General features: G+C 42.8%; 1 protein-coding gene across 1 annotated transcript in view; it reads right to left on the minus strand.

Annotated features, from left to right (window-relative positions):
• Positions 1 to 7,027, minus strand: part of LOC149460555 (cryptochrome-1-like) — a 42,456-nt gene extending 35,429 nt beyond the window's left edge. The window contains exon 1 of the mRNA XM_089679499.1: positions 6,209 to 7,027. Within this exon, the coding sequence (XP_089535625.1) occupies positions 6,209 to 6,366 (158 nt within the window). The 5' untranslated portion in view covers positions 6,367 to 7,027. The remainder of the gene's footprint in view (positions 1 to 6,208) is intronic.
• Positions 7,028 to 13,071: the final 6,044 nt, after the last annotated feature.

The following is a 13,071-nucleotide window of genomic DNA, read 5'->3' on the forward strand; positions in this document are numbered from 1 at the left end:
CACCATCTGGCCATGTATGGACATCCGGGTCACAGGTACAACGCTATGCAGGCCCCTTCTGGCTTTCAAATCCAAAAACGCCACCTTGCATAAGCTCATAAAAAACGAGCCGGGAGGCAAGAAAGCGCTAATAGTAAAGTACGTTTATTTAAGAACATAAAACAAAAACCAAGCAGCCAGGACTCACATTGATATAATATAATAAAAATCCAGGCCCACATCAATCAGCTCCCTGATGGTCAGTGGTACACTCAACATGCAGCGCATACAGATCAAAGTAAAATCAATAGAACCCTGGTGGTCAGTGGTATCACAAATACATAGCCATAGAGTATGGTGAGTATAAACAGAAATATACTCATCCAGGTCAGGTGAGGTAGTTCCCTGGTGGCTAGTGGGTCTCTTAGTAACAAAGGCGTCAATAGGGTGGATCCCCTAACATGTTTCGAGCTAAAGCTCGTTTTCAAAGGGGTCAGACCCCTTTGAAAACGAGCTTTAGCTCGAAACATGTTAGGGGATCCACCCTATTGACGCCTTTGTTACTAAGAGACCCACTAGCCACCAGGGAACTACCTCACCTGACCTGGATGAGTATATTTCTGTTTATACTCACCATACTCTATGGCTATGTATTTGTGATACCACTGACCACCAGGGTTCTATTGATTTTACTTTGATCTGTATGCGCTGCATGTTGAGTGTACCACTGACCATCAGGGAGCGGATTGATGTGGGCCTGGATTTTTATTATATTATATCAATGTGAGTCCTGGCTGCTTGGTTTTTGTTTTATGTTCTTAAATAAACGTACTTTACTATTAGCGCTTTCTTGCCTCCCGGCTCGTTTTTTATGAGCTTATGCAAGGTGGCGTTTTTGGATTTGAAAGCCAGAAGGGGCCTGCATAGCGTTGTACCTGTGACCCGGATGTCCATACATGGCCAGATGGTGCCCAGGATACGGTTGACCAGACCATGATGCCCGGTTGCTGTTAATTACATACAATGCTCATATTGTGTGTACTTGTGGTAAGCGCACAACCTCACTAATTTCTCTTATTGCATCGTTTGTGATCTGGAACATCATTGGATCATTTCCATCTTTTCAGGCTGGAATATATGAACTATTATATGAACTGCTGTATTGGTACTTCATATCATAAACAGTCCCGTGTTTATTATCTGTTCTCTAGCGCTGCATACCCCATTTATAGCTTATCTGCAGACGTTGACTCGAGTATAAGCCGAGGGGGCCGTTTTTCAGCACAAAAAATGTGCTGAAAAACTCGGCTTATACTCGAGTATATACGGTAACTTCATCCAACTCTCCTAAATTATATTAAAAGCAACCGTTTGAAATGTTTTATGGCAGCAGCAAAACTGCTCAGTATTTTGGTTGTCATTCTTGTGCTGCTACATGGCACCAGTGCACCTCAGGCTATTTTGTTGGTAATCTGGGAACCACTTTGCAGACCTGTCTGTAACATGAAGAGCTATCCTTTCATGTCCACTACATGAAAATATTCTGGTGTAAAACAACTTGGTACTAAAATGTCTCTCAAAACCACTAACCAGCATCAGACCCACCTTAGAAATCTTATTCTGACTGAAAATATAGGAATCAGAAGTTCCTCTGCACAGGCATCAGAGGCACATTCTTAATGACCCATTGCAGTGTTCTGTGGATTCTGGCAGCAGTGTGTGGAACCCAGATTAAAGTAAATGGAGAGAACATTCAGACACAGTTTCAGTGTTTGCTGGATAACATTAGCAGCTCACAGATTCTCTCACATGTTCCCTGCAATTTGACTTTAAATTGTTAAAATGTTCAAAGCTGTAGAGTACTTTTCAATATGGAGGAAAATATCACAAGGATGTAAATAAATGAGAAGACCATGCTCACTAGAGTAACATCTATACTGCTTTAATGTTTTAACCAAAGCCAGCAATATGATCACCTTAGGGCCCTACCCTTACAGAACACTTGAAGTACCAGGGCACGCTGCTGTACACGTACACAATCTAATTTATAGACTTTCTACAAACATGTTGTAAAAATGATGGAAAATGTTGCCATGGAACTTGACTACTCAGGTTACCCAGTTTTTCCCTTACTAACTCATTGGCTTCTGAATCCTACACAGCTCTGCCCTCCCTTACTGTATAGCTTAGGATATATCCAGTTGTCATTTTCTCGGAAAGTACAAAAATATCTTGGAATGCGTGGGGGAAAAAAAAAAAAAAAAATCACACTGCATAATAGAAGCAGGCAGTCTAAATATGCTGGATTATGCAGCAAGTATGGTCGCTTGAAGCTTGTGAATGGATGTGCTAATGAGCACCGGGGAGAGCGATAGGGCAGACAGATCCTCAGATTCCAAAAGACAGTGAATTAAATGAGTTGGAAACACTGCTCCATGAGTTGAGTAACAGCTGGAATGCATCTGGCAGAGAATACATCTTCCTTAACATCTTCCTTCAGTCTTTCGGGCCTAGGACGTGAAGAGAGATGAATCTGCTCCTCTTTATTCCTTTCTATCTACCCAACCTTTTTACCTATTCGCTTTCTTTCATTCTATATAGCTGCACTGATGTTTTAAGCTAAATATGCAAATTAATGTGAACATTTCTCCACAATGTTGTGTCAGCTCTAGAGGTTCCACACCAAATTTCTAGCTTATTATTTGCACAGATCATATGTGATAATTATTTTGGGACTTTTGCGCCCCCCCCCATAGCCTGCTTTGTCTATGGATAACTGTTGAATCTCATTAGTATCTCTATAGTTCTCTATGAGCTTTGCTATGCAGTGAGCTACACACACTTCCTGTTTCTTGGATTGAAAAAAATATATATTTAATAAAAACTGTTATAGCCCAAAAAAAAAAAAAAAAAAAGGAGCTAGATATATAAAATCTATTTTCTAATACAAGCATCCCAATTGTTCAACCAATATCTTTGACAAATGATGGCTCCTTTTTTTTTTATGGGAGTCATAATTCTGTTTGCAAGGTTAACTAAGTCTCAGTGTAGCTCTAGTTTAATAAGACAAAAGAGAACTGTCAATTGTCTTCAAGTGCAGGTATGAAGACTGGACATTTCACACAATTCTTCACTCTCACGGTTTTAGAAATAAGGCCATGTGCAGCATATATAAAAAGCAGGTTTATTGTGGAGTCAATACACGTTAACAGTCAACAGCAAAGGATATACAAAAGTTGGTGGCCAGCAGTCCTGGTCAAGTGCACTGCTCACCTGGCCTCCAAGATGTATCTGACATTAGGCAAAATGTTTCCAAACTGGTCAGAGAACTACAGATACTAAAAAGGAACAGAAGAAGTACATACACTGGTGTACTTGATCATTAGCCTAATTTTTTTCCCCTTCACAATGATACGCAGAAGTCATCCACATTCACTAAGCACATGTGCATAATAAAAACCCTGCAAACAATTGGCATCCATATTACAACAAACAAAAAACTTAGAATATGGCAGTTAAAAATGGCTGAACACTTATTTTTGAGACGTGAAACCAACCATTGCCAACTGAGCAACTAGAAATTAATTTATCAGATGTTTAATACACACACACACACACACACACACACACCGTATTTTTCGCTCCATAAGACGCACTTTTTTCCCCCAAAAAGGGGGGGGGAAATGTCAGTGCGTCTTATGGGGCGAATATGGAGCGGCCAGTTCGGTATTTCCACCAACGCGTCAGAATACCGGGCTGGCCGCTCAGCTCTGAAGCGGGACCTTATGGAGATGACTGCTGACCTTTGGGGATCAGGTACCTGAATTTGACAGGTACCCGCTCTTACTTACGCGGAGTTGTTCTTTGATCTTACCTGTTCCTCTATCCAGCGGCGAGCTAACTTCCCGGCTTCTGTAGTGTGGGCGCTGGGCTTGACAGCCGGGTGCCAAGTGCGCATGCGCAAGAAGCGGTGCTTTTTGTGAATGGTAAGGCGGTACCTGGGACACATGACAGATCCCAGAAGCCGCCGGACCAATCACAAAGCGCAAGTGCTTCTCGCTCATGTGCACTGGGCACCCGGCTGTCATGCCGAGCGCCGACACTACAGAAGCCGGGAAGACAGCACGCGGCTGGATAGAGGAACAGGTAAGATCAAAGAACAATTCCGCGGAAGTAAGAGCAGGTACCTGTCAAATTCAGGTACCCACTCCCCCCCCCCTCCCCAAAGGTCAGCAGTCATCTCCTGTGCTGTCCGCAGTCTCTAGTCATCTCCTGTGCTGTCCGCAGTCTCTAGTCATCTCCTGTGCTATGTCTGCAGTCCATTAGTTCAGAATTTTTTTTTTCCTGTTTTCTGCCTCTAAAACCTAGGTGCGTCTTATGGAGCGAAAAATACGGTGTGTATATATATATATATATATATATATATATATATATATATATAAAAATATAAATAACTCCGTGGTGATCAAACAACACCAAAAGAAAGCTTTGTTTGAAAACAAAATATATATAAAAATCAGGCTGGTAATGTGTTGTAAAATAGAGATGTGCTGGGTAGCAAAGAAATTTCCTAGTCATGTAGGGAATACAATTTTCCAGAGCTGAAGTAGTTAACGTTACACACTGTACAACCACAGGGAGAACACTTAGCGCCATGCTTGTCCCCTTTAAATACATGGCTTGAGCTAATATCTTGAATAACAAACTGTAGTAGCAACCTTTTTTTTTTTTTTTTTTTTTTTTTTTTAAGTCCGCAAACGTGCAACTATAAACGTAAAAACCCGTAAGTGTATCACAAAAAAAGTGCAAGTGCAAAACACCACATGAAAAAGTAGCAACTGGCAGACATACTTGTAACAACTGCTAAAAGGTTCTGTTTTAGATTGCAGGTAGCTCAGCATATTTGAAGACTTTCTGCATCAAACAAGAGCAAGCATACAAAGCATGCTACACCCTTTTACATAACGAATAATGGCTCTTCCTACAGGTCACATTCTCCAGCTGTAGGGAGGAGAGAGGGGTGTTGCTACAACCTCTCATTCTAATTTTACTTGATGCCAACTGCATTTACTTACAACTGCCAAATATGAAAACAAATATTCATGGGTTTCAGATGCTAAAAGATACTTGGCTGCTGCTTTTTTTTCCGAGGAGGTAGATCTTTGCCATGGCTGGTTGCTGTAATAAGGGCTATGATCCAAAGCAATGAACCAGTGCTTTGATGACTAAACGTGCACTTGGAGAATCCACTGGTTTAGAAACAGCAACAGTGCCAGAAAGTGCACACCTGGATACAACTGGCAAGGAAAAGTTTTTACATGAACTCAGCACTTCTTACTACATGTAGCCAATGGATTTATTTCAATGGCATATGTAGGTTGTCATTTCTTAAGCCATTTTGACTTATAAACAACATCATATAAATACTTACATAATACAAACATTGATAAACATGTGGATTGGTATTGAAGTTAAAAGCACCACTAACAAACGGTTCCACACCACAGATTTTATTTTTTTGCATTAGCTTTGTTGTATTTTTTTACAGAAGCATCCCAACCCCAACAACGTTCTTGGACCTGGACTTTGTGGTCCCAATAGATCACGTCTGAACATGGCGCTACACCTTTTGGAGTCCAAGTACAAAACTATTACTTTCAGAATTACTCAACCAAAAATGTATGGTTACCCATGATTGAGGAGCAGTCCTGAAAAACTGGTTGCACCATTAAATTAGAAATCAGTACGGAAGGCCAATGTCCAGTAAGCCACAGTTTACAGTTCTGTGTTTACTGGAGCTTGGTTGCAATGAGTTATTGCGGCATGCACTACCTCACAAGATTTTTTCCCCATGTTTCATCAGATTACCTTGTCTGGGTCCAACCTTCATAAACACTGACTACCACTGTCCTAAAGAGAACCCAAGGAGGCAGAAACATAGGAGCAACCCTTGCCATCATGCTCTTTCCAAAGAAGCATGGTCCTCAATGGTCACCATCATCTTGGCTTACCCATCTTACCCATAGACATTCACAGCCTAGAACAGGCACAAACAAGGAAGTTTCGAAAGTCTGACCTCCCATAGGACGTCCTTTTCCCTGAACCTGTAATTAACGCAGCAGGGTAGCAAGGACAACCCCAAAGCCTGCCCTTTCAGAAGACCAGGTCAACTATGGACATTTCCATGTTTCTATTGGTATGCGTCCTCTCGTGGGGCGGTTCCGCTTACCTCCACCTGTTGATTCCCACATTGGACGATCCAGCAAACCAGGGATCCAAAATATAGACACAACGAACAGTGTCAGATCCTTGGATACATTCCCTCAAGGCTGGGTTGTCATGGAGCCTCAGTCCCTTCCTGAACCAGTGGACAGCATTCACCCCCATTGTTTTGTTTTTTTGAAAGGTTCCCTAAAGAAATGGCAACAAGGGGAGGGGCACTAGAGAAAAAAGGACCCTTTGAGAGGGAAAAAGACGTCAGGTGAAAAAAGACGTCAGGTGAGAGAAAAAAGACGTCAAGTCCAGAACAAGCTCATGGTGTCCAGTAGGAACTTGGGGGGACTATAGAAATGGCTGTTGATGGGTCTTTATCTTCTGCGGTCCTGTGGAGAGGGGCAGCACAATGGAAGCTCAGTGCGGTGATCAGAGAAGAGCAGTGGTCTTCCTATCATGGTGTTCAGAGCCAGAGAAGCTCCAGGACTGAGGGGGTCCACCACAAAATTCAGCACCACCGTCTCTGACTGCCTCAACCAAGTGCGTACCTCTCGCACCAGCACACCGTGCCACACGTCACCTAAGCCCCACCTCCGTCCTACCATTGGCCGCGCCGGCGTCACGTGCTCATGCAGCCCTCACGTTTCTCTAGTGTGTTCTCCTGACCGCCCCCTCCCCTTAGCGCGGACACTTCAGCAACCACGTCCTCGTCGACACCCGCTGGTCACCGTTCAGTAGTCCGTCAACAACCTAGTAATTCACGACATGGTGGGGGAGGGGAAGCCCCGTTCTTTAATTTCAATCGGTTCGTTGTGGTCGGTGACGTAGGGTGGGTGGAGCCAGGCGGTCCTAGGATTGGGCTGCGCTGGGCAGGTTCCCGGATGAGCACGTGGACGGCTTGAGCCGAGGATGGGGCAGCCGTGCGCGCGCACAGGACGGGAAGGCTTTGCGGCGGGAGCGGGCGGCTGAATTTATACGGGGACCCCGGTGTGAGGGGGCAGGGCAGTGCACGGGGGCTCTACAGAAATAATCTTCGTGTTAGACGGACCGCGTTAATCCTCTCCTCCTCCCGCTTGTTGCTATAAGTAGCTGGCAGTCTGCCGGTTATGTAACCCTAATACAGGACACACCTGCCCCAGATCTGCTCCGAACAACATAACCCGGGGGCGGGGCGACTGAACACCGGCTGAGGGGGGATTGGAATAGGGATCTTAATAGAATCCAATGTCCCAGTGATGAGTCTCCCTGCTGACATGTATAAACTGCTCAAAAAATGAAAGGAAAACTTATGGAGAATAGCATCAAGTCAATGAAACTCCTGGGATATTGATCTGGTCAGTTAAGTAGCAGAGGGGGTTGGGAATCAGTTTCAGCTGCTTTGGTATTTGTGAAATTGACAAGTGCACTAGATGGGCAACAATGAGACGACCCCTAAAACAGGAATGGTTTTACAGGTGGAGGATACTGACATTTTTTTCCCTACTCAGCTTCTCTGACTGTTTCTCAATAGTTTTGTATTTGGCTAGGGTCAATGTCACTACTGGTAGTATGAGGCAATACCTGGACCCTACAGAGGTTGCACAGGCAGTCCAACTCCTCCAGGATGGCACATCAATACCTGCCATTGCCAGAAGGTTTGCTGTGTTTCCCAGCACAGTCTCAAGAGCATGGAGGAGATTCCAGGAGACAGGCAGTTACTCTAGGAGAGCTGGACAGGGCCATAGAAGGTCCTTAACCCATCAGTTGAACCGGTATCTGCTCCTTTGTGCAAGGAGGAACAGGATGAGCACTGCCAGAGCCCTACAAAATAACCTCTAGCAGGTCACTGGTGTGAATGTGTCTGACCAAACAATCAGAAACAGACTTCATGAGGGTGGCCTGAGGGCCCGACATCCTCTAGTGGGCCCTGTGCTCACTGCCCAGCACCATAGAGCTTGATTGGCATTTGAACACCAGAATTGGCAGGTCCGCCACTGGCACTCTGTGCTTTTCACAGAGGAGAGAAGGTTCACCCTGAGCACGTGACTGATGTGAAAGGGGCTGGAGAAGCCATGGAGAATATTATGCTGCCTGTAACTGTTCAGCATGACCGTTTTGGTGGTGGGTCAGTGATGGTCTGGGTAGGCATATCCATGGAGGGACACACAGTTAGAGAAGCATATTGGAAGGTTAGGGCAGTATGGTTGAAGTTTAGGGCAATATAGTAGCAGCTTAGGACAGCAAAGTGTTAGACTAGGACAGTATGTCGTGTCATGGTGTTACCCCCATGGCTTGCAATCAAAGACTCCCTGAGTTGGTGTGTCCACGCCTCTTTCCTCTTCTTCAGCTGCGGGATCAGACTGAGTGAAGGAGTTTGTGGGAGGAGTAGGGGAGGTATTCAAACCCCTGGCCCCACCCACAAACTCTGGCTGCAGTGGGAGATATTGTAAATCCCTGAGGGACAACCTAACTTTATTAGATGACTGGGGAGTGCTACAGGCAGCCTCCCCCACCTCACTGGGCTCCCTGCTCACAGTGCTTAGCTGATCATCAACCTAGCTGGGTAGTACATTTACTGTGTTGACAAAGCAGCAAAGACTAAGAAAGTGCAGCTGACTGCAGTATCCAGGGGGGAGGGGGGCACAACTTAAATCTGGGGGAGCGTAGCGCACCCCAAAGCATCCCACCCCTAGATCCAGCCATGATTATCAGAGCTGGGGGTTAGAACTGAATGGGGGTCAGCAGAGCTAGAGGTTACTACTGAATGGAGGATCAACAAAGCTGAAGGTTACTACTGACCGGGGCATCAGCAGAGCTAGGAGTAATACTGAGCAGGTGATCTACTGAACAAGGGTACTAATAAGCTAGGGATCTGCTGAACAGAGTTACTAATGAGCTGTGGATCTGCTGACTGGGGGTACTACTGAGCCAGGGTTCTACTGGGGTTTTAAAACAAATAGAAAATCAACACACACAGGGCATTTGCCAAGCTTCAGAAAAGCATGTTGAATTGATAGGCGTTAATGTGTGTTGAAGTTGAAGCATGTGTAAATGAACCCTAATTCTTACACATTGATGCCCACGCATTGGCACCTGCATGACAATTTTTAAAAAAAGGGTTTGTGGATTTCTTTCTCTACGTTTCTCATGGGTACAGCAGCCCATTCAAATGAATGGGCTGCTGTACATAACGTTTTTCATTTTGAATAAATTATAGGGAGGGTTGTAATCCCTGTCCTTTTTTTTTCTCCCTTTGTGGAGATTTTCCATCACTATCTGTCCCATAACTAAACAGGAAGTGAGTGGGAATTCCTGCAAATTAAGGGAATCCATTGAAGCCCCCCAGGTCAGCAGAAGTGTCCCCTTTGGAAGATTTCCCCTTTATTACTTTCTGGGGAAAAAACTAAATGTGAGATTTTCTTTACTTTCAGTTTCAATGACAACAGATAGGGTGAGTCTCCCGAACTGAGGCACAGATAGCAATAAAAACCTAAAAGGTGTTCCAAACCCCTCCAATCTGTCCAATCAAATATACAGTGTTTGGACAAAATTATGGAAACACCAGGTAAAAGAACAAAATCATGACCTAATATGGGGTTAGACCGCTTTGGCATCTAAGATGGCCTGAATTCTCCTGGGAATTGACAAATATAAGTGTTGGATAACATAATCTGATACCACTCTTCATGCAAAAATCATTCCAGATCTCACAGAGATTTTGGAGGCAGAAAATGAACCCCAACCTAGTTCTCCAAAATTGACCATAATGGCTCTATGATATTGAAGTCGGACACCAAGGGAAGGTCTGCATGCTCATCAAGTCACGGTTTGACAACACCAGCTGTTTGAATCAGAGTATTATTGTCTTGGTAAATGGCACTGTCTTCGGGAAACAATGTCTGCATGCGGTGCTCATGGTCGGCCAAAATGTGTACGAAGTCGCTGGCAGTGACTCTACCTTTCAATGTGATGACTTAGAATACCAAGCAGAATACCAAGATATGTCTTCTCAAACCATGATTGCACTGCCATCTTGCTTTACAGTTGGCACAAGACAGTCCTGGTCATAAGGTTGGAATGGTGTTCACCACACGTAAACACTTCCGGTGGTTGGCAACAGTGCAAAGCTCGATTCTTCGGACCATATTACAGTCTTCCATTGATCAATAGTCCACAATGTATGGGTGTTGCACCACTCTCCTTATCTGAGCATTAATATCAATCACTAGTGGTTTGGCAATTTGCAGCTTGCCTGTGAATGTTTTTCTTATGGAGTTCCCATCGCACGCACAGTATTTGTGGACACAGGCTTTGGAAGACTGAAATTGAACAGTCACCTTTGCAGAAGTTGTTTTCTTATTCTGGGTCACAATCCTGCAGAATGTCCTTTTGCCTCTTTCAGTCAGTTGACCATGTCGATCGAGCTGATGCGTTTATGTATATGCCGTCATAAGCTTTGCTACTCTACCTCACGACACAGCAAATAAATTGGAAATTTAAGTCACAGATACACCAGCTAAGCGAGCACCAACAATTTTCCCTCTTTGAAGTTCAGTAAGCTCTGATATGACTCCGTATTACTAGCAGCGCACGCAGTGAATGACGAAAGTAAGGCTCCCTACCTGTTAGCTGGTGTCTCATCACACAGCGGAAGCAAAAGAATGTTACATCACTTTCAACGCGAAACATGTAATCACTTAAACACCTGCAAATTATGTAGTGTTTCCATATTTTTGTCCAACCTTCTGCCTCTCCAATCTAAACACTGCAAGTGTGATCTCTATACAAAAAGAAAAACAACATTGTCTTTTTAAATGATGCTGGAGGATTTTGATGTCTTTCATTTGTATTTTTGTTGCTATACATACATTTTCTATGTGGTAGTAATGTATGTATTTTTTTTATTTCTTGCTTTTTGATCATGGTTGGACACAAGTTATAAGAGCTCAATTTAGTTAGTTTTATCTTGATTTTTTAAATTTTTGCATAAAGTTTGGATGACCATGTGAGCCAAACCTGATTTTAGGTGATTTGGCATTCAACCTGTAATTGGAGCCCTAGTTCATGATGTTTTATCTTTTTTTTCCCTAATAATTTTGATTAATTTTTAATATTCCTATTACAAAACCAACAACCATACAATCCAATCTCACTTCACAGTTGCAATCAATTATAAATATAATTACAAACCTTTTAGAAATACAGTTATCCAAATGACATCTTACATTTTTATAGAAGAAAAATCCAATATATCTCTTCTGAATTATATATAAAATTATTATACCCATATGTGACTTATAAGTAAACTAGAGGCTTAAGAAAACAAAAAAAAAACCCTGCAGATATGCTATGCCTTATACATCATACAAATAATTATTATTTCATACAGCCATAGACAATATACTAACCTACGGATCAGCATAAATACCCAGGAGTCTGGTGCCATCCAATGTAGGACACACCAGCCAGTCTCTCCCTCTTTAAAGATAAAACGTCCCTCATTTTGAATAGATTATTATCTTAAAGTGTGATCTCTATAACTGATCCAGTTGTGTCAAAATAGCTGTATTTTACAGTCTCAGCAGAACTAGCAGACAGTGATTCGATTCAAATGACATCTTGCAGACCGTAGGTAGCTTTAATCGAAATCTTGTGTATATCTTTACAGATGAACATCGGATAGTTAAAAAAACCTCATAGTATGTCTAGCTCCAGTAATTACATGTTCTCAGAACAGAAACTAAAGACACACTGAAAGGAAGGAGGGAATAGCTATACAGAGCATCTCCTACCTAAGGACTGAAGAAAGGAAAACATTTTTTAAAGGAAAACAAACAGTGTTTGGGTAACATGGTACTCCCCGTCGAAATCTATGATTTCAAATATTAAACAATTGAGAATCAAATGTAAACATTGCAAGAGAAGAATATTCCTGGAACACTTGAAAAAGAAGAAAGGGGGGAATGTGGAAGAAGAATAATACAAACAATAACATACTTTAAATTTTGTAAAATCATTTATTTCTGGTGTCTTTAAGGTGACACAGAAAACAGTTTTTGGGTGTGTCTTCAGAGGGGAAGGCAGCAACATATACTAGTCCTTTTTTACCTCCCTTTGAATCAAGTTCTTCAGAGGGAAAGTGGCTACATGCACCAGTTCTTACCTTCCTTTGAATCAAGTTCTTCAGAGTGGAAGACAGCAACATGCACCTGTCCTTCCCACCTACCTTTGAATTAAGTTGATGGTTTAGAAGATTAATCCTCTTCCATTGACAAAATAGTACCAGTTCAAATTTAAAATCAGTGCGAATTGTGATGGGGTCATCATTCAAGAAGTCATGTGGGTATGACCATGAAATGTTTAGAAAAGCAGTTGCTGGTACTGCACGTGTGTCTCAGTCAGCTGGGTTGAGGTCCATAGGCACATAGTACCATTGGTCAGCATTGGAGGACCTTTTGATGCAATCTATTCTGTTATTGACATTCACATATAACTGTTTTGTTTGGTTGTGTATGCATCCCAAAACTATCTTGTTCTCTGTGAAAGTGAAAATTCTGTTTCCTGTTTTAAAAGCTCATCAATTTCAACGGCTAACATGGCTGTACAGAGTTCAAGCTTTGGAATGGTATGTGCCGGGTTTGGGGTCAGTTGGGGCTTGCTGAGGACAAAACTCACACTTACATTGTCTCTTGCATCTATAACTTTGAGGTAGGCTACTGCAGCTATTGTTTCAATGGAAGCATCAGAAAAACACGGATCTGCTTTCAGTGACTCTTTCCACAATTCCCATCTCTGTTGCTTCTCTCTGGGTAATGGGGTTCCCCAATCTGTGTTTTCAGAAGTAAGCTGTCTTATATGTATCTTACCATGAATGGTAAAGGGTGTTAAAAAAACCCCAAA

Source organism: Staurois parvus, unplaced genomic scaffold (genome assembly GCF_062004578.1).
Source record: "Staurois parvus isolate SC_StPar_1 unplaced genomic scaffold, SC_StPar_1.0 ptg000225l, whole genome shotgun sequence".
Lineage (NCBI taxonomy): Eukaryota > Metazoa > Chordata > Amphibia > Anura > Ranidae > Staurois > Staurois parvus.